General features: G+C 33.6%; 1 protein-coding gene across 1 annotated transcript; it reads left to right on the forward strand.

The window, feature by feature from the left end:
* The first annotated feature begins 7,572 nt into the window (after positions 1–7,572).
* Positions 7,573–8,659, forward strand: LOC130613217 (uncharacterized). The gene is made up of 2 exons (XM_057434553.1): positions 7,573–7,700; positions 7,951–8,659. Exons 1-2 carry the CDS (start codon positions 7,616–7,618, stop codon positions 8,421–8,423), a joined length of 558 nt encoding a protein of 185 aa, XP_057290536.1. The 5' UTR covers positions 7,573–7,615; the 3' UTR covers positions 8,424–8,659.
* The last annotated feature ends 11,046 nt before the right edge of the window (positions 8,660–19,705 follow it).

A 19,705-nucleotide genomic window follows, 5' to 3' on the forward strand; every position in this document is an offset into this window, starting at 1 on the left:
AGCTAAATGACGCACAAACGATTAGCGGTTATTAGATGGGCTGACAAAACTACATTTAAACTCGAACTGGAAACCTTATGATTAGAAGGCGAAAGCACTACCACTACACCACTACCACTACACCACTACCACTACACCACTACCACTACACCACTACACCATTTAAGGACCTTTTGTTTAAAGTTTTGCTTACAAATATAATCGACCACAGCTCCATGCGCCATTTTGGTACTGACCTGGAAAAGTTCTTACTAAGAAAAAATCTTTATAATTATGCGAAAACAAAAAGCAAGTAATGTTTTAATACTGGTCGATACGACCCGTGAAAAAATCCACTAAGGCAGGATACAAATTTGGGTGACGTCAGCAACACATCCACTAAGAAAGAATTGGAATTTTATTTTCACGTTGCCTCTATTGTGTAGAGCTTAAAGCGCTGATAAAGAAAATGTATATGATCATGTGATTTTGATGATGAAAATATATTTTTTAATGCATGCTTCGAAGATAGCGTCACGTCAAGATACATCGATGGGTGAGCTGGATTTTTGCGCAGTTCAAAAACAAGTCCAGTATGCGTCTTCAGGTAAAAGAAACCAGTACGTGAAATATTCGGATGTTGATCGTTTCGACATTGGAAAATATGCAAACGAAAACGGTCCTGCGGCAGCTGTACGCAAGTTTTTAAGCAGATTTACTGCACTGAATGAAAGTACTATTAGAACATTTTGCAAAAAATATAGAGAATAAGTAAAAAAAGCTAATATGGAATCCAGGGCTGTTTTAAACAAATTATTAATGGAGCGAAGAGACTGACCTTTAATGTTGGATGATGTTCTTGATAAGAAGATTCAGGATTATATTAAGGTAAGAGGAAAAAATACCGTAACTCTCCGTAGGTATATGACCACCACCATGCATAAGCCCCTAGCACACCTTTTTTCTCATTGCTAATTTTTTTCATGTGTAAGCCCTCCGTGCTAGCCCTTATGTTTTATTTGGTTGTGTTTTGTAGGTGTTTCTTATAAATAATGCACTTTTACTCTTGTTATTGATTTCCATGTAACAGTAAGCCCAATAATTTGATTTAACTCATTTTTTAATTTATTTGTTTCAGGTCAAAAGGTCACGTGGTGGTATTATTAGTAGCTGTTGCAACTTCCCAGGCTTTGATTAAACACCACCCAGAACTCAACCTTAATCACATTAATATCGAAGAATCGTCATGGGCCTCCCGATTCAGCTTATTTATGGTGGGAAAACTTCAAAAAGTATTCCTGCTGTAGCTTTCCCACCTGAATTTCTTCTTTCTTTTAAAATTCGTATTTCTTACTTTTAAAACTTTACGAAGTTTTGATCCGCGAAATTAAATCGCTGCAAAATTTTTGGATACACTTTTTTCCGCAAAATTTCCTAAATAAAACCCCCGCGAAATTAAGTTACCGCGAAAATTTATTCCCTTAAGGTACATGTTTCCTTCATCATATAGATCTTGAAACGCTGATCAAAAAAATGTATAGGATCGTGTACATTTGACAAACAGTTATCGAAATATTGTGGTTTAAAGGTTCTTTGATGACGTCATCGACCCGTCCATTCCGAAACGGATTTGGGGACCCAGGTTTGGGAAACTTACCCAAATTGGTCCTAGGTGGTCCCTAGTTACCCACGCAGTGAAAAATCATTGACGTCACCACCTCGTTTCCAAGTTATTTGACCTCAAAGTTTTAAAGTGCATTGTAATGGCATCATCAATTTAATATAGGATATTGTCGTTAAAGTAGTGTTATTGACGTCATGTCGTAACGTCAGAAAATTTAACATATTAGACATGCATTTTTCGACTACATCAAAGGAAAATGAGTGCACATGCTTAATGTGCAAATACGGCATGTCACGCGACGTAAACCAACCTCTGATGAAAATTGTATTCGAAAATTGTATTTTATCCCAGCTAGAGCAGAGTAAGAACAGCTTAATATTTTTTCTAGAATTTCACTATGCGAATATATTCTGTCCCTTAATTTTCGACTTTTCTTTCAACAAGATTTTTTATGATTTATCTTCTCGCTGTAATGTACTATTGATACTTATAATTACTTTTTTACCCTTGTACAGAGAAAATATCGTGGTTAATTCACAAGAATTTTTTTTGTGTAACTTTTTCTCAAACGTGTTGGAACTGATAAAGAAACACCGCGATTATAAATGTGAAATATGTTTTCTTTTTTAAACGTTACGGCTCTAAGAAAAACGTCTTAAACTAAAAACTACGACAACATCTCTTTTATCTGGCAAACTTCGGAATGGTTTTCTGCTAAGGAAGTAGTGTAAAGAGGGTAAGCTTTCGTTGTTACGCTGATGAGACCTCGAGAGAAAAGGAGGCTCACATTCATAAGCAAATATTAACTTACGTTCCAAAACCAACAAACTTGACTGGTTTTTACTACTGTTATTAGGGTTTTAACAACATATTCCGTTGCCAGATTAAAAGATCTTAGGCTTGCGTAAACCGTTTTGAAATGCGCGGAAGTCTGTTTGCTGTCACGCAAAGCAAACATTACCAAAGAATTAATTGTCACGTTTAACTCCAGTCACGCTTAACTCCAGTCACGTAAAAGCCTTTAGCAAGACGCGAGATATTCCTTGCGAAACGTGAGAAACAAAGAATATAATTTGTCAGTAGAATCCGAAAGTAAATATTTTCTTTATCTTTCCATTGATGAAAAATGTTCATGTGTCAAATGTTCAGAATTTTGCCTGGTGGAGAATCACGAAATATCTTGCTCCCCCTTCCTACATAGACAAAATTTCAAATTAAACTTAAATATGTGCTCAACCACCCTTCTGATGAAATGGAGTTGATTCGTATCTGTAATAAGTTTAGCTTGGAACCACTTCACTTTTACATGCGCATACAGCGCATTTCTTAATCGACTATTTACTTAAAATATAAATACTAACTGAAATAACGTCAGTTTACGTAGGCGCACGAGGACCTCTCAAGTAATGTATATTTCGTGTCGGTTTCACTTGATAGCTCTCAGCAATGCGAGGATGTTTTGGTTGCTACATATCAACAGAACTTTTTTTTTTTATGTTAACACTTCTCTGAAATTTCGCCCACTCATATTCTATAAAATGATTACATAAAAGTGTTTTGAGGAATGCAATATGGTGTTGTGGAACACGTATAGTAGGGGTTTTAGTGAGTGTCATTGCGCGATATTTGTATCAGTATAAACAATGTTTTTTTAAAAATACCTTTTGTGAAAAAGTGACCCAATTTTGAGGCAGTGATTATTTTCTAGCAATTTTTTCCTGTTTTTCCCTTTTACTTTTTACTGCATTTAGAACCGAAATGCCTTTAAAATTTAAATACAAACATTGGACCAATTTTGTTTAACTTTTTTTAAAGGAGAGATTAAGTTTTGATTATTATTTTTACTGACTAAAAATTTTTACCGGGATTTTTTATGCTGATTTTTTTATACCAATAACGTAGGATGATATATACAAAGCTGAGTGCTAGAGAAATACACACGCTTGTTGATTGGTTAAACCTTATCCGTTGTAAACTTTGTCGCCCAACGTTTTTGCCGGCCTTATTTCTTAGTCGGCATTTATTTTTGTCGCCTTGTCAAAATTTTGCCATTTCACTAAAGTTGGTTGAAGGGTCAATTTTTTATGTCCTGACAAAATTTTAAGCTATCTAAGTTGGTGGCTAAAATTATTTGTCAATCAAAATAATTTATCGGCATTCATCCTTTTTTGTCGGTCCTAGTTTTGCCACCTTGAAATATATAACTTAAAGCCACTTTCAAATCACAATAACTATATCTGCTAAATCCTTTTTATCATAAAGGTAAACGGCTACTCTGACGTAAACAATAATCGTGGTCATCTGTGGTCATGATCATATTGGTTGTTTTTGCAAGAGGTATATGTGACCACGCACTAAAAGAAATGGCCTTTTTTGTGTTCATTGATTGGAACGCATTCGGCGTTTGAGATTCTGTTGGAAAAAAACAAAGCATATTTTTGTAGCTTTAAGAACTCGTCCCGCAACGAACGAAAGTCTCAATCAAATTCCTTGTGAGTATCCCCAGTCACTTTTTTGTCAAATTATTTAAAGCAGAGGAAACACTGTGGTTAATGCACGGAAAACCTTCTTTGTGTAAGTTTTTTCTCAAACGTTTTGGAACGGATAAAGCGCAAATACCGCTAGAGTATTATAAATGTGAAATATTTGTACATTTTTATTCGGTTACTATGATGATATAACTATTTTATTCGGTTACTATAATGATATTGTGTTTTGACTCCAATTAGTTTGATTGGTCATGAAACGAGATTCCCATTCTAAAAATAGAGATAAACATAAATTCCGATTTGCGTTATTTTAATGTTTTTTGAAAGTTAGTTGAGCTAAATCGCGTTAATAAAATTATATTATATTTTATAAGTTGTTATAAGCATTCGTGTTAATTTCCTTCATGTTAATTTCATGATCGTTAATTTTGTGCCTTGTTATAATTTTCTGGAAGAATATTTTGGTTATAAAGACATTGCACTATTTTAGTTAGGTTATATGAATAAGAATATTTTCGCGTCATTTCTGTAATTTAAGATTTTCTTTTACATTCTATTTTTTAGTATACGAACCACTTTTTTCCTTTTTTCGTGTTACTGTGGTAAGATTAGAAGGATATAAAGAAATGATAGCTTTCTTTGACATGTTACTTGTTGTTGTTGTAGGTGTTTCAAAAATTTTCTTGGTTATTGTTGGAGTCATTTCAAAATCACGTTTACAGTAACGTTTGATCCTGCGCTTAATAAAAAAATTAATGACTGGTAACCAAGAATTAGCATCGTATATATATATTAATGCACTACAGTTTTTTTATACAATGCAAGTTAGGCTGGCCTATTTTTTCAATAAGAAGTCACGAAAAATGTGAAAACCCCCTAAAAATTGAATTAAAAGTTGAAAAACCTTTCGGAATAGACTGCCTATGGTTCCCATTAAAACATATATTATGTGTTTTGTTCCCTTTAGGGTTTAGGATTTTGAAAAACAATTTTTTGTGATGAGCAAATGCCAGGAAAAATTCGGTATCAGAAAGTCGTTAAAATTTTTTTAGTCAGTATCATAGTCAGCTGCGCAAAATTTTACTACTTACTCCTGACTAAATTTTACCAATAAATTCTTCCAACTAATTTTAGGTTATAAAATATAAAATATACACAAAGGAATCTATATTATTATAAAATGTCTGTCACGCAAAATGGTAACCGCAGTAGCGAGACACACGAAATGCGGTAAATAAAGGGCGAGGAAACCCAGAATTATCCACGTCCACCGAGTAGTTTATTACAAATTCTTTACTTTAACAATAATTATTTCAACTATAGAAAAAAAAATTAAATACATTCAGCATTTGTATCCTTATTTTAAGGCCACAGGAGTCCTAATGTATTAAAAAAGAAAAGAAGAAATCGGCTAAAACTGTGTTGGCGAAACAGTAAAGGCAGTAACTAATTTTAGCCGGTACCAAATTAGACACAAAACAGAAATGTTAAAATAAAAATTTGGAAAATATACAGCAGCATACTTATCAATTCTTTTTAACCTAAATTTCAACACACGTGCATTTAAATATTTTTTTATAGAAAAAAAAAGGTTTAGACTGGACCACCCAAATTGCATTTGGGTCGTCCGGTTTCCAATCCACTAGACCGACCACCCTAAATGTTTTTTAAAAAAATTAGAGTCAGAGAAAAAATAGCCGAGCTTCCTAAGAATAGCCCCGTTTTCAAAATAATTATTTTCTTCAAATCTAAATAAAATCCAATCTGGAAATTATATTACTCTATAAACTTTATTTTTGTCATGATAATTTAATATTCTATCTAAATATCTTTATTTGAAGAGCACAGAAACATTATAAATATTGGATGGTGTCATAATTATTATAAATTATGAAATTCGGGAAAGGTGTGTTGTTAAAAAAATTAGCTTTACCATTATTACATAAAAAATGCGATGAATTTTAACACGTGTGAGATTAGATCAGGGAAACAATCAATTCACAACGTTCTAAAATATGCACGATTTCGGTATTTGAGCTTTGATGATTTTTATAAAAGAAATTCACACTGTTTTATTCAGACCTTTAATACATTTAATATACATTCAATTCAAAAGGCTGCGACCTTTTTTTCTTGCAAAAACTTTATTTATTTGAAACCCAGTAAGAAAAAAGACCCCTGGCTAGATTTCATTATATGGAAGTTAGCAAAGAGCTTCAAACCATCTGATGAATTCCCTAAACAAAAATCATATGACAGTCAGTAATAAGACTTGACAAGAAGGATCGGAAGGCACATGTAAACATTGCATTTATTTGTCATGTAATTCATAAAGTTGTTCATAAGATCTTCCCATATATAGTTTGTTTAGCCAATATTTGTCTTCCACCCGTCAATATTGTATTTTGATTTGTATTTCTGCGGGATTAGTAGTATTTGGGTGGTCTACAGGGCAAAATTGTCGACAGATGTGTCATCGAGAAAAAACAACGCCTAATGTCCTACCTACCCATGGTTACTGCACCTTCTTGGTTCTCAAGAACTCCCTTCTCAACTGTGTGTTGGATAAACTTGGCTCAATTTTAAATCTTTTATTTTTCTCTGTTTTTGTTTGTTTGATTTAGCTCATAACATTTAGATTGGTTATTACCCTACTGAGCGTATTAGCAGTTGACAGGCGAACAATATTATTTTCATGTCTTCATAGACAAAAATACATAAGAGGTTTTCAAAGTAGCTTAAAAGAACTATTTAACACGCCCTTGTTTATGTTTTGTTTTGCCAAATTGACCAGGCACTTACAAATTTTTCTAAATTACTATACATTTAACAAGACCGGCGAATCGCTTCTTAAACTTAGGGCGGAATATAAAATAAAGTCCCAGCTCGCCGCCGTTGTTGTTGTTGTCGTCGTTTCACAGCGAATATTACTAGAAGGGTTTCAAGCCAAAATAGGACGGATTGAAGCATGCCCTTTCAATTAAAAAGGTTCTTATAAGAACATATATAAAATATCTTTCTTCCCGCCCTGTAAAATCTATTGTAACGCCATAATACAACTCTTAATAATCACAATTTATTCATGAAGAAATTTAATGGCCCTAAGCCACAAAGATTTTACGCCCACTATCCGTTGACTTGTCCAACAATGAAAACGGTATGTTATTATAAAAGGAATCTTTGTTCAAGATTAGAGTTGGGTTTGGCAGCTAATAATACCTTTTCCGGAGTGTTTCGAAATTCCAAGTTCTATTCAGGAAAACATGAAGTTGTTTTGAAGCATTGCATTTAGCTAATATTGTTTGTATAAAAAACATATTACCAGAAACAAAAACAAAGTTAATATTTGATGGACAAGCTAAATAACCTCCTTTGATCGTTCATTCATGGAGTGATTTTGGATATGTGCCAAATTTTATAGTAAAAAAAGATATAAAAAGGGTAGTAGAATCTAGCAATCATTCAGACGATTTACGCTGAAAGAAAAAGACTGAAACAGTTAAAGCAGAGAAAAAAAGCAAAGATGGAAATGCAAAAGAAATCAATGTTGTTGGTTGTTTACTGCTCGCTTCTTATTCAAGCAAAAAGCACGTGGGAAAAAAGCACAAGTAATTCTTCTCTCTTTTATTTATTTTTTAATTTTATTTCATTTTTTCACAATAACATCAAGTCTTTTCAATTTCAAGTTCACACATATAGATTCTTTAGTTTCCTTAGGGTAATAAGCTAAAACCCCACAAGTTTCTTTGAAAGTTTGAGTTTTCGAGACATTGAAAACCTTCCACTGCTGTAGTGGTAATAACAACAACGAATTTTCTTCAACGCGAATATTTATTGTCATGAATTTTTTATTTTTAGCAAACGGTGATACTACGCCGAAGCCTACTGTCACTGTGTCAACACAAAAAATGGTGACAATTTACATGTCATGTTCTTATTGTTATGGGAAAGCTAAAATTGATCCGAAATGCACCTCGGGATGCAATAAATTCATTACGTGGCCTGCAGATAAAGCCTTAATCAAAAGCGCAACACAAAGGCCATCGACAGTGAATCGATTTCGTAGAGTAAACGATAGTAACAACGCTTTTATGGCTTTGAGTGAAGAGGAGGAGAAAAAAGTTGATACCCTTCTTCCGAAATTTGTTCTGCATTCAGAAAGTAGCGTGGTTGCATTACTTGCCGGAATTTTAGCATGCTTGGTTTTGTTGTTAGTGGTGATTGCTGTTGGTTTATGTTGCTATGCAACTAAGAAAAAGCGTAGCGTAAAAAAGGAACCTCCAAAATCAACTGTGCTAACTTTGCGACCGCTAGAGTTTCAAAACGTTTAGAACCTGTTGATCAAACAGGGAAAAGTGTGTCGTTGACATGGAAATGTGGGTGATTCCATAATGTCAACTGAACAAGCATCGCTGGTCGATGAACAAAAAAGACAATGCTTAAGTTATATTAACTTTTAAATTTTTTTCCCTGAATATCCCTTTCCCTCCCATACATTCCCTAAGCCAGCCTACATCATTTCATTTCATGTTGTCCCAGCTTATTTCTTTTCCCAATGCCTTTTTTTAAAAGTATTTATTGAACCTCCATATTTGTGAAATAGTTTATAATAATAATATTGTTATAAAAAGCTATTCTTTATTATTTTTTCTGTCTAGGTGTTCAGTACGTTAAAATGAGAAAATTTTTGACCCTATTCACGATAAAGGTCGGTTTTCATTACCTTAAAATTGTTGAGCAACAGTTGCACAAAGCGAGTCAAAAGATATTGTACAACAACAGCCGCGGATTTACAAAAATAGAAACCAAGCTAAGTTAAATAAAATATCGCACGACAATCTTCCAACTAACGATTTTTACATGAATTCTAGAAAGATTTCAGCATAAGACTTCCAGTGACAGGGACAACAAAAGAATTAAAAAATGAGACGACATTCTTTTTCATCGTTCATTATAACTTCTTAATATTTATGCAGTATTTAAGACACTGTTACTGACAGTAGCGATTAAGAGGCTATTTTGATCATACTACTGTTATTAAAAAGACTAGTCGGTTACCTGTGGAAAAATCCAAGGGATCGGCCGTCCTTTATATATCGCATTTTGTGTTCGGTAACAGACAGACAAACAAACAGACAACGGCTTTTACCATAGAGAAGGCTCAAATTAGGTCGTTGTACATATTACACGCACTACTCATGCCTCAAGCGTAAAGTTGTGATTTCACACATACCTCGCGAAGTTTAAAACAGCGATTTATTAGCCAATGTAGATCAGTTCAAAGTGGCTCTCCGTGAAGTTGCTCTCCATAAAGTTGCTCTCCATAAAGTTGCTCTCCGCAAAGCTGCTCTACATAAAGTTGCTCTCCATAAAGTTGCTCTCCATAAAGTTGCTCCTCATAAAGTTGCTTTCAACAAAGTTGCTCTTTGTAAAGTTGCTCTCCATAAAGTTGCCCTCCACAAAGTTGCTCTCCGTAAAGTTGCTCTCCATAAAGTTGCTCTCCATAAAGTTGCTCTCCACAAAGCTGCTCTCTGTAAAGTTGCTCTTCATAAAGTTGCTCTCCATAAAGTTGCTCTCCACAAAGCTGCTTTCAATAAAGTTGCTCTCCATAAAGCTGCTCTCCATAAAGTGGCTCACCATAAAGTTGCTCTCCATAAAGCTGCTCTTGATAAGGTTAATCTCCATCAAATTGCTCTCCATAGTAACGAAGCTTCTTTCCTTTACCTGATTTTAAACATTCTTCCTTTTTACTGGTTTCTTCTAAGCAGTCTTTTTGTATAAAAATAATTTCACAAGTGCTTGTTTCCAAAATTCTGATACGCACGTGAATGCACGTGAATCAGTCATAGACATATATTTTTCGAGTAAAGCTACAAGATCCCACAGGCACTGGATACTCTTATCTTTTCAATAGCATATTTCATTAATTTCATTGAAAATTTTACTGCGGTTGTATCTTGTTTACTGCCCCGATATATGCGTGCATATTCAATGTTCTTCACGCAGAATCAAACCATTTACATCACAACGAGTCTCTTCTCGAGGGCGAGTGGTTTTAATTTTATCATTTTACACTTAATCAAATATGAGAAAGAGTTATTAAAACTACCAAGAACAATCATGAAAACAATACACGTAATGTATACGCCTGTTAAAAATCTATAAAGAGACATTCATTTTTTGCAACTTTGAGAAGGATGCTCATTTTAAGGAGGCACTAATGAAATATGTAAAAGCCTGTGAAAAGAGCATCCTCTGAGCATTTTATTATTAAATTAGCTCTATTTTATAAATAAGAAGGACATCCATTCGAGGGAGACACTACTAAATACTTCACATCAAAAATTAAGGGATGTAGATTTGCTCTATTAAGCAGGAGTACTCATTTATATAGATGGGTTGGTCCAAAAACATGAAGACGTGAAAACGAGGAAGGTGAGAATGTTTTATCCTGGTTGCAACGTTATTATGTATGGCCTGTTTATATTTAAAATCTGTTTAATTTTGTTCTTGATTGTGTTTTTTTATACATTTACTTTATACAGTTCAAGTTTTGATGTGGTAGAAAAACGAAATGGGTGGCCAAACTTGGGACGGAAGAACATGAGTGCAAGAAAAATGCTTGTAAAAACATGACATTAACACAGACCTAACAAGGGTTTTTCTTGCATTTTTTGATTTTAATGTATTGAAGGTATTGAGTTGAAATCTTGAGCATGCGTATGCTAGCTACTTACGTCTGCATTGATGTGAACTAGCCAAGATTTTTCAAAATGTTTTTAGACATCCCAACAAAATTAATAAAATAGTTCAAAATGTCTTATGTAAACATAAAATTTCACAGGGTAGAGAGATCACTACATGAAAAGTTAGACATATCCTGTTTAAGAGTGCTTGATAATAATCGGATTCAAAAACGCCGATTTTATTAAAAATAAGGTAAATTGACATTTACATGTAAATAATGTGAAATAATCCCGTTTAATTATCCAGATAATATGATTTTAGCTCCAATTGTACAAGATAATATCGCAGCACAAGTATCGTGGTTGATTATTTGATATTTCTCGAATGATTTTTTTAAGTAACGAAGTTAGAAAACAATTGTTTAAGGAAGCGAACATTTCAAACAAAGATAACCTTCTGTATTTAAATATAACCAATTTTTACTCGTATTGCTATGGGTTATCTTTTTCCCTATATCCATAAAAATCAAGAAACTATGACAGTATAATACAAATTCTGATCATGCTAAAATAATGTTTCCTTTCTCTCAGTTTTTACAAACGCAATCACAACACTCAAATAACAGGGTTCCCCTACGTGAGCAAATTTGTACAAGTATTGAATGAATTTTAAAAGCATAACTTCTAATTTTGTTTCAAGTTGACAGTGTTTTGTTTATTGTTGGTCAAAGTTCAACCCATTGAAAATCGTGACACATTCGTTGTATGAAGGACAGAGCGAAGGAAAGGCATATTTATTTGTGTAGATGTGGTAATACTTTCAATATTATGTCTTAAGAGTTGCTATTTTTGTCGTTGCATCTCACTTGAGTTTTACTTAAGAGCTAACGTAATTACGCATTTGTAAATTCCAAAGATACTTGATCAAATTCCAGCATCAAAAAATTGATAAACAAGGACAAAAAAATACGCTTAATGCCTGAATTAATTTCCAGCAATTGTAAGGTGCATGGTATAATCTAAATACAAAAAGGTCCCGCACTGATTTTAAACCACGCTGATGTGAGCATAATTCCCAACTAGCTTCGTCTGTCCAATACACTTAGCATGTCATTTAAAAATAGCTCAGGAAGGTATACTTTGCCACCCATGATTTTATGACGTCAGTGTATTATGTATTTATCTTCCCCTGCCCGCAAGTTATTCTTTTCTGATTTAACCTTTTTAGACAGTGTTAGGTCAACAAATAAGCAGACAGCGCACTGTTCGAGTAAAACCTGTTTTTGCGTAAAAAAAAAAAAAAAAAAAAAAAAAAAAAATTCGCAAATCTTAAACGAATTCTCACAGAGTTCGTTTGCATAAAAATCTCTACTTATTTAAAAGGCGACGGTGAAGATGAACAGGTCATCGGAGATTCCTTGATTGCAAACAGAAATAGTTTTGATATTTTCGATGATGAAGAAAAAAGTGTTATTACAGGACTAACTTATTCTTAAGACAAAATTTTTAAACAGAATTATCTATTGGAAGCATTCTGATCACCAAAACAGCTTCCATTTTTTAAAATAAAAAGATTTGAAAATACGAAAAAACGCTTCTGATTTTTGGAAATTCTTATATATTTTTTTCGGGAGATTTCGCAAATTTTTTCCGCGATATATGCTTTGCAGGTATCATACATGAAAATTTCTTCCGCAGATATTTTGTACTTGATGCGAATTTTTCAGCTGTGAAAATCTCTACCCTTTAAGGTAGATAGAAATAAGAATAGAATTAAGGTATCATTTTTTTTGTTATCATCACGGATTAAGTCTGTAAAAGAAGATTTATAATTTTCTTTGATAGTGACTAAATTTTTGCCAACTTTTTTAAGACTGACCGACCAACTATTTAATTTTAACAAGACACCACTCTTAATTGGTAGGCAATGAGACTCAAGTTCATTGTCAGTTCAAGGTATGCTTGAAATAAATTTATTGCACATAATTCGCAGGAACTCGATATAAAAAACTTCATTCAGGCAGGATGAAATTTCATTGCGGTTTGAATTCTCCATTTTGAATTCTCAATTTTTTTAACAAAATGCTAAGCAACAGCTTCTGCACGAAGCGAGTAAATAAAAACTGTGGGCGGATATAATGAAAGTGAAATTAACTTCACTTGAGATTTAGGAAATCTTTTTTATAAATTTAGTTTTCTTTACTTTTGTTTATTATTTTTGTTTGTTTGTGTGTTGGCTCAAATTAAATTCCAAATTTTAACAATAACAACTGTCTAATATTTCACTTATACAAGCGTCTGAAGAACTCAATGATGACCTGAATTTCGTCAATGGCTAAGTATATAATTGCGTTTTCGAGTGAGACACGAAAATAGTGTCGGATTCAACGCTGACCAATTTAACGTTTGATTAAAGAAAAAAGCGATATATTTCATTCTGCCTAGCCAAAGCCAGCAGGATTCGATCCACGGATCCAAAACTGGGAACTGTAGACGAACTCACACGACATTAACAACACACGCAAATGTGCATATATATAGATTAGGTTAATTATGGCATATCTGTGTATCTACTTTCTTTATGATATTTTAATGTTGACATATGGTGACTTAGGGAAAGTTATTTTATTTCCTCGAACTTCCCGCCAATTTTTTGTGATTTGGTTATCAATTGCTTATTTAAAAAAAAAAAAAAGTTTTAGGCCGCTTTCGATTGAAGCGTCCACGGCGCACTTCTAAGTGTTTGGGAGTTAGCGCCCGATATGATAGATTTCCATTATAGTAAAGATGGTAGCTTTTTCGTAATTTTTATTCTTTGTTAAAAAAGATGTTTGTCTGATCGAATTATCCCAACTTCAGAAGCAGCCAAAACACATGAAAACAATTCTAGTGCGCTTGAGATGAATGAAAAGTGATCTGAGACAACAGTATTTTTGTTGTTTTGTTGTATCTCTGATGTTGTTTTATATATATGTTGGTGAATGTTGTTGTGTTATCAAAGATGCATACCAGAGATTTGCGATTTACGACTTTTTCTATTTATAAAAGATAACTTCCACAGAATTATGGTTTTTCTTCTTATACTAAAATTACTAATACAATTCTTGTCTGTAAGGTTTTTAACATTTTGATGCTCTAGGAAGCTTATAATCAGGTTCCTTATAAAAGTAAGTAAAATAAAAATAAATATGGTACATCCATAATACGGTAAGAAAACATGTCGACGTCGTTTAGACCGTCGATGTCGTTTGCACCGTAGACGTCGTTTGTACCTTGTGTCGTGTGTACCGTGCGTCGTTTGTGTAAACACTTGTGAAGTAAGACCACAAATTTACTTTCGTAATATTGTTAAAATGTAGAAAATTTCCTCCAAGATAATAAAACCGAAATTTCCATTTTCAGATGGTTTCTTTTTTTAACACCAACAGTGAATTGTTGGCGTTAAAATTGTACAATCTTAAACTGTGCATAATTTTCTTGCAGCCATTCCCTTGTAATTTGTGGGGGTGGGTGAGGGGCTGGAGGGGGTGGATTTTGTTTACTTCCAGCAACAAATTTGTAAAGATAAATTGATGTTGACTATCTAAACTGATGTTTTAGTTTACATTACCCATAGAACTGATCATTCTATAGCAGACGCGCTTAATAATGTCTTTAACAGATTTTGTAAGAAATTTGCCAGCATTTCACCGAAGACAGTATGTTCCAAGTTCAAAATGTTAATTTGTGTTCGCTAAAATCAAATTCTCAATTTTTTGTTTGTTTGTGAGTCTTGAGTCTGTTTCAATTTTTGAGCGACATACTGCATATGTACAATATATAACACTCAGAGCAGGCAATTTGAAAAAACTCTCTATATAGCGAACGTCTCTCCAAAAGCGGAAATTTCTCTGCGGTTCTGATCGTGTCTACTGTAAGTGTAAATCATAAGAACAAAAAACCGCTGTCAATTTGAAAATCACACACGCATATTCAGCGGATTTATCTCAAGTCAATGAACTCTGTACATACGCAAAAAATTCCATTTTTTTCCTCCTCTCTTCAAACTTTATGCAATGGTGCGAGTAGCTTTGCAATTGAACTTTTTTGAAAATTTTTACTTCTGCAGGAGAGGTTATATAATCCATTTGACAAAATTCATCAAACTTAAGCCTGGTTCTTATCCTTCGTTACATGATTTCATAGTCGTGCTTAAGACACGCAAATAAGGAAACAAGCTTTTCGAAAATTCATTTGATTAACGTAGTTAACTAAATTTAAATTAATTCTAAACCGCCTAGAAAACCTCTGATACACAGTTAATAAAGTTGCTACTAAAATAACCTTTCCCCCATTTTTTGTTGTGTAGGGATTAGCTGAAAGACTTCACTTCGACTGAGCAAGGGTGCTTGAATCCAACATTGGTTTGAAGAGGGGAGGGAAAATGTAGGAGAAATATTAGCAATTATTGACAAAATACATTTCCCAGGATGTTTTATGATGTCGTCCATGATTGGAGGATGCCCAAAATAATAAAAAGCACCACGAAAGTTTAAATGAAGTTGGATATATAAATTAAAATAATTTTCAACTCAAAAACTTATTTTCCTTTTACAAAATATAAGTACTCTATTCTTCGAATAATTTGGAAATGTTGGCAAAGTGATGTTATTTTCTGACAGTTTTTTCTACTTTTTCTAAATTTCTTGTTACAGACAGGATACATATATCATATGTCATGGAGGTAGAAATATGTTTATTTCTACGTCATGCATATATCGATAAGAGTGGAGACCATTAATTAGTTGAAAATGTTGAGAAAATGGAAGAAATTTCACTAATCACGCATGTTCGTTATTTTCTACACATAGACAAAAAACGCGTATTAATATAAGTGATTAGCCGAAATCGTACTACAAATTGGGCGCTTGGTACAAACAAACCGTACATTTGAGTGTTTGTGAAAACGCTTTTTTTACAAAAATCTTCTAAAATTAAATCTAAATTTTCTTTAAATTTTATTACGACTCTACCTTGTGCGAGTCGCCGAACAACAAGTTGCCAGACTTTTTGACATGTAAAACAAGCGCTATTTTTAGCAACTGGCACAATTTGCAATGTCAATTTGTCGTTATGTACTAGTTTAAGCTGGTTTTAATGTTAAGGAAATGATATGTCAAAATATTGCACAGTTTTTTGGTTCGTTAAAACGCGACAATAAGTAGAAACCTTATTCATGGGAAGTGAAAGAGGGTATAAGTGTCAAGGCGCTAGAGGAGGAGAGCTATCAGTTGTCGTGAGGGGCCTAAAAGTATCGTAGATCCCTCCCCCCCTGAACTGCGCTGCGGCACGGCTGCTGAAGGAACATTCATGATGCCAATGATGACTTCGAAGACCGCACCAACTGGCTTGGTCTGCTACATAAAAATGTTTTTACTGTTATTCAATTTAACATGCTGCAACTATCGCTCAAAATTTTAATATCTTCACATAAAAACCGGTGAATCTTCACCTAAAAACGTTGCAGAATGAAACATAGTAGACCCAAAGGATAATTTAGTCAATTTATTATAAATACCAGTATTGTTTACATCTTTGTGAGCGCTGAATCATTTATAACTGAGGCCCGTTTCCAAGATATTTAGCCTCAAAGTTTTAAGTGCATTGCAATGGCTTTATCTATTAATTTAAATGTGTAAAAATGACCATCGGGTTAGCATTTTGATATTTCTATAACTCGAACTTAACACGTAACATCGGAATGTAAAGTTAACTAGGTATATCATTATTGTCTCACAGTGACAGGCTGTGAGTCTATGGGGTCAGCCAGGTTTGCATAGTCCTAACTCTCTATGTATTGTGCCTGACTTGGGTAGAAATACCTCGTAAACCACCAAAAAGAAACCTCTTTGTACCTCAGGTGTACACGCAATCGGTCATGATCTTGTGGGTTGCAGAGAGTTCCCACTAAAAAAAGAACTAACTAAAAAAAGCAACCGGAGCAGCTGAATCCAAGGCACTGTTACCATCCCGAAAAGGAAAAAATGGCTTTGTGTGACTTTTTAGTTCTAGTGGGAGTTTTCATCTGCTCAACAATTCATCTAAGGAGAAAAGTATCGTGTATTCGACGCTGGACTGGTCATTATTCTTATGTTCACTCTTTTGTTTTAAACAATCAAGCAGTTTATTTTAATCTAAAATACCGACCTGATGTTTTTATGAATACCTCTACTTTCTAACCGGTACAGTCATTTTATAGGCAGCCGCATTTGTTAAAAAACGCGTGTTAAATGCTATAACATCAATGTTTTAGTATCTACAACTTCATTAATTTTATAAGCATCTAATCATAACACGTTTTATATCTCTTCTTCAACATAACATCGCCTTCTATTTACACTCTCCATCCAGGGGCGTATCCAACATTTTTAACATGTCAGTCACATTTTTTGCGAAGGAAAAAAAAAGCGCAGCAATTTGCTGCGCCCAAAACAGCTGGGGTCATAAGGGGCGCTGTAAGCCCCTCATGGCGGCTGTGGGGCGCAGCCCCGGAAACTTTCGCTATTTTAAGCCTCTACGCATTAAAAACGGCCTAAATAATGTCCAAATTATTAGTTTTGTTAGAGATGTTTTTTGCTCTAAAGTTTTGAATGGACAAGAAAATAACAAACCATCTTTTAAAGGGTTTCAAAAAAGTGTATGAAAATTAAAAACAACAGTGTAAATTCAAATATTTTAAGACTGTTTCGCCCAATATCAGGGCTCGTCAGCATGTCAAGGAAATGGCTAATAACGTAATGTTAGCTATTCCAGACATGGACAGTCTGCTATATGCTAAAGTAGGCTTAACTAGGGGAAGCTGAATTGTTTTAACCAGAATTACAAAAATGGTTGGCTTTAAAATTATCATCACATCCTTCATCAACACCTTGCAGACAAAACAGAATATGAGCTTGAGCATGAGTATTTTTAGCATTTAATGATGTAAATACAGGTTCAACTTTGCACTTTGCACCCCAGTTAAGAAAATAGGAAATTTGGTTTTTGGTTTTTGATGCATCTGTACAGAGGCACATCATAACTTTTCTTACCACTGGAAAATTAAAGTATTTGGCGAAAGGTGGCAAAAATTTCCCATGTTCAAAGTACTAACCATGCTATCGCAACTAGTCTACCAAAACAAAATAAACCAAGCCTGATAGTACAAGTAAAAACAGTTTCATTCCCCACAAAGTCTATTGTGTTACACCAGTTTAATTGTACAAAGCGTCATCATCATATGTAAGATGGAATACATAAATGACTTACCTTGATGTTCTTCTTAGCAAAAAAGTAAAACAGAATTCTTACTATATATATACCTGAGGGTAAAGGAAAAACCCTAATGATGGAATGTTGCAGCATGTCAACCAGTGTATTGTCACCAACATGTAGCTAGGACATGTAGCTGTACAAACAAATCTCCAGTGACTTTAAGAGCTAAAAATAATTATCCCAGGAAATAAGTAAATTGTCGAAACTAACTTCTGTATTATACAACATGTTGAATGTAGAACCACAGAATAAAACATATATGCACCCTTTTGGTTGGTCACTGCCTATTCTGCAAAATGCATTTGCTTAAATACTATTCAATTGATAACCTAATAAATAAAGGACAAACAAAAATTTTATCACTTAAACCATAGTCGTAATCATGATTAAGCTTTTGTACCAATATAATTTAAGTTGAACATTCCGGTACTTTACAATTTCTTTGGACTGGTTAAAAAATTCAGGCTTAAACTAGTTTTATCAATTCCTATCTGACTTATTTCAATCATAAAAATTGCTTTTAATGGTTTTTGTACTTGTATCTGTGTTAAAACAGATATGCTGTAAAACATGTCTTATCGGTGTCCCCGAAAATTCCTAAATTAAAGAACTTAAGAACTACAATGATAGGTCAATGTATATTGGGCTCTCTTTCATCGATCTGGTCCAAAACTATACCATTTCAAGTTTAAGCCATTGTTTTAATTTTTGCACAAGTTATTTGAGTTTTATCATTAGCAAAAAGTATGCTTTTTTATACTACCCACATAAAATTGCCACTTTGACAATACACCTCTTCACAGTGTCGATATTCCGCGCTATTCCGTTCCGTAAAATATCAATCATCGCACAATATATCACGTGATAAAATAGCTTTGGTAGGTAAACTTTTGGTTTCAAAGGGCGGTAGCAGTCAGTAGCTTTTGAAAAAACAAAATAGTTGTAAATATTTTTTAAAGTTTTTTAAGGAGTTTACAGACCACAAACGGAAATGATCAGAGCTAATATTCTTATTCATATTTCTTAAAAAACACGCGCTCAGCAAATGTCACCATTAGCCAAATTCATACGGCGCGGTCAAGTTCGTCTGAATTCACTTGTAGGGAAAAAAATCATAATGGCGGCGATTGTTTCGATGTACTTGGCTAGATAAATAATAATAAATCGAAGAAAAACGTTGTATATTGCGAAAGTATATAGTTTATTTATGATATCGATTATTAAAGTTTATAAACATGGACAATACAAAGGATGTTAGCAATTATAGCTTTGAAGAATGTTCAAAAATATAGGTCAGTGTGCCACAGGAAATGTTCAAGAACTGCAGATAAAAATTAGAAAGTTTATGCGATATCCTCGTTTAGTAAAACGTCTAGAAGACAAAGCAAATAAAAATTACAAGTTTAGTTGTAGCTTAGATCCCACAGATATTCCTCCAACTACAGCTAAATGGTGTAAAAAGGATGAGGATCTACCACTTATCAATGAAGATATATTTAAGAACTACTGCAAAATGAAAACATATGGTAGTTTAGGCCAGCAAGAAAAGGCTATTAGAATGTTACAGAGTAGAAAGATAGTAACTGTTAAAACTTTAGTTGATAATTTGTGTACTTATGTAAAAGCAATGGTCA

The sequence above is a fragment of the Hydractinia symbiolongicarpus genome, chromosome 10 (genome assembly GCF_029227915.1).
Source record: "Hydractinia symbiolongicarpus strain clone_291-10 chromosome 10, HSymV2.1, whole genome shotgun sequence".
Taxonomy (NCBI): domain Eukaryota; kingdom Metazoa; phylum Cnidaria; class Hydrozoa; order Anthoathecata; family Hydractiniidae; genus Hydractinia; species Hydractinia symbiolongicarpus.

Excerpts from the sequence above, each read along its gene's own strand:
- LOC130613217 (XM_057434553.1), top strand. The coding sequence starts at position 7,616 with ATGGAAATGCAAAAGAAATCAATGTTGTTGGTTGTTTACTGCTCGCTT. Across the intron at positions 7,701-7,950 it reads CACGTGGGAAAAAAGCACAA|CAAACGGTGATACTACGCCG; the intron begins GTAATTCTTCTC and ends TTTTATTTTTAG.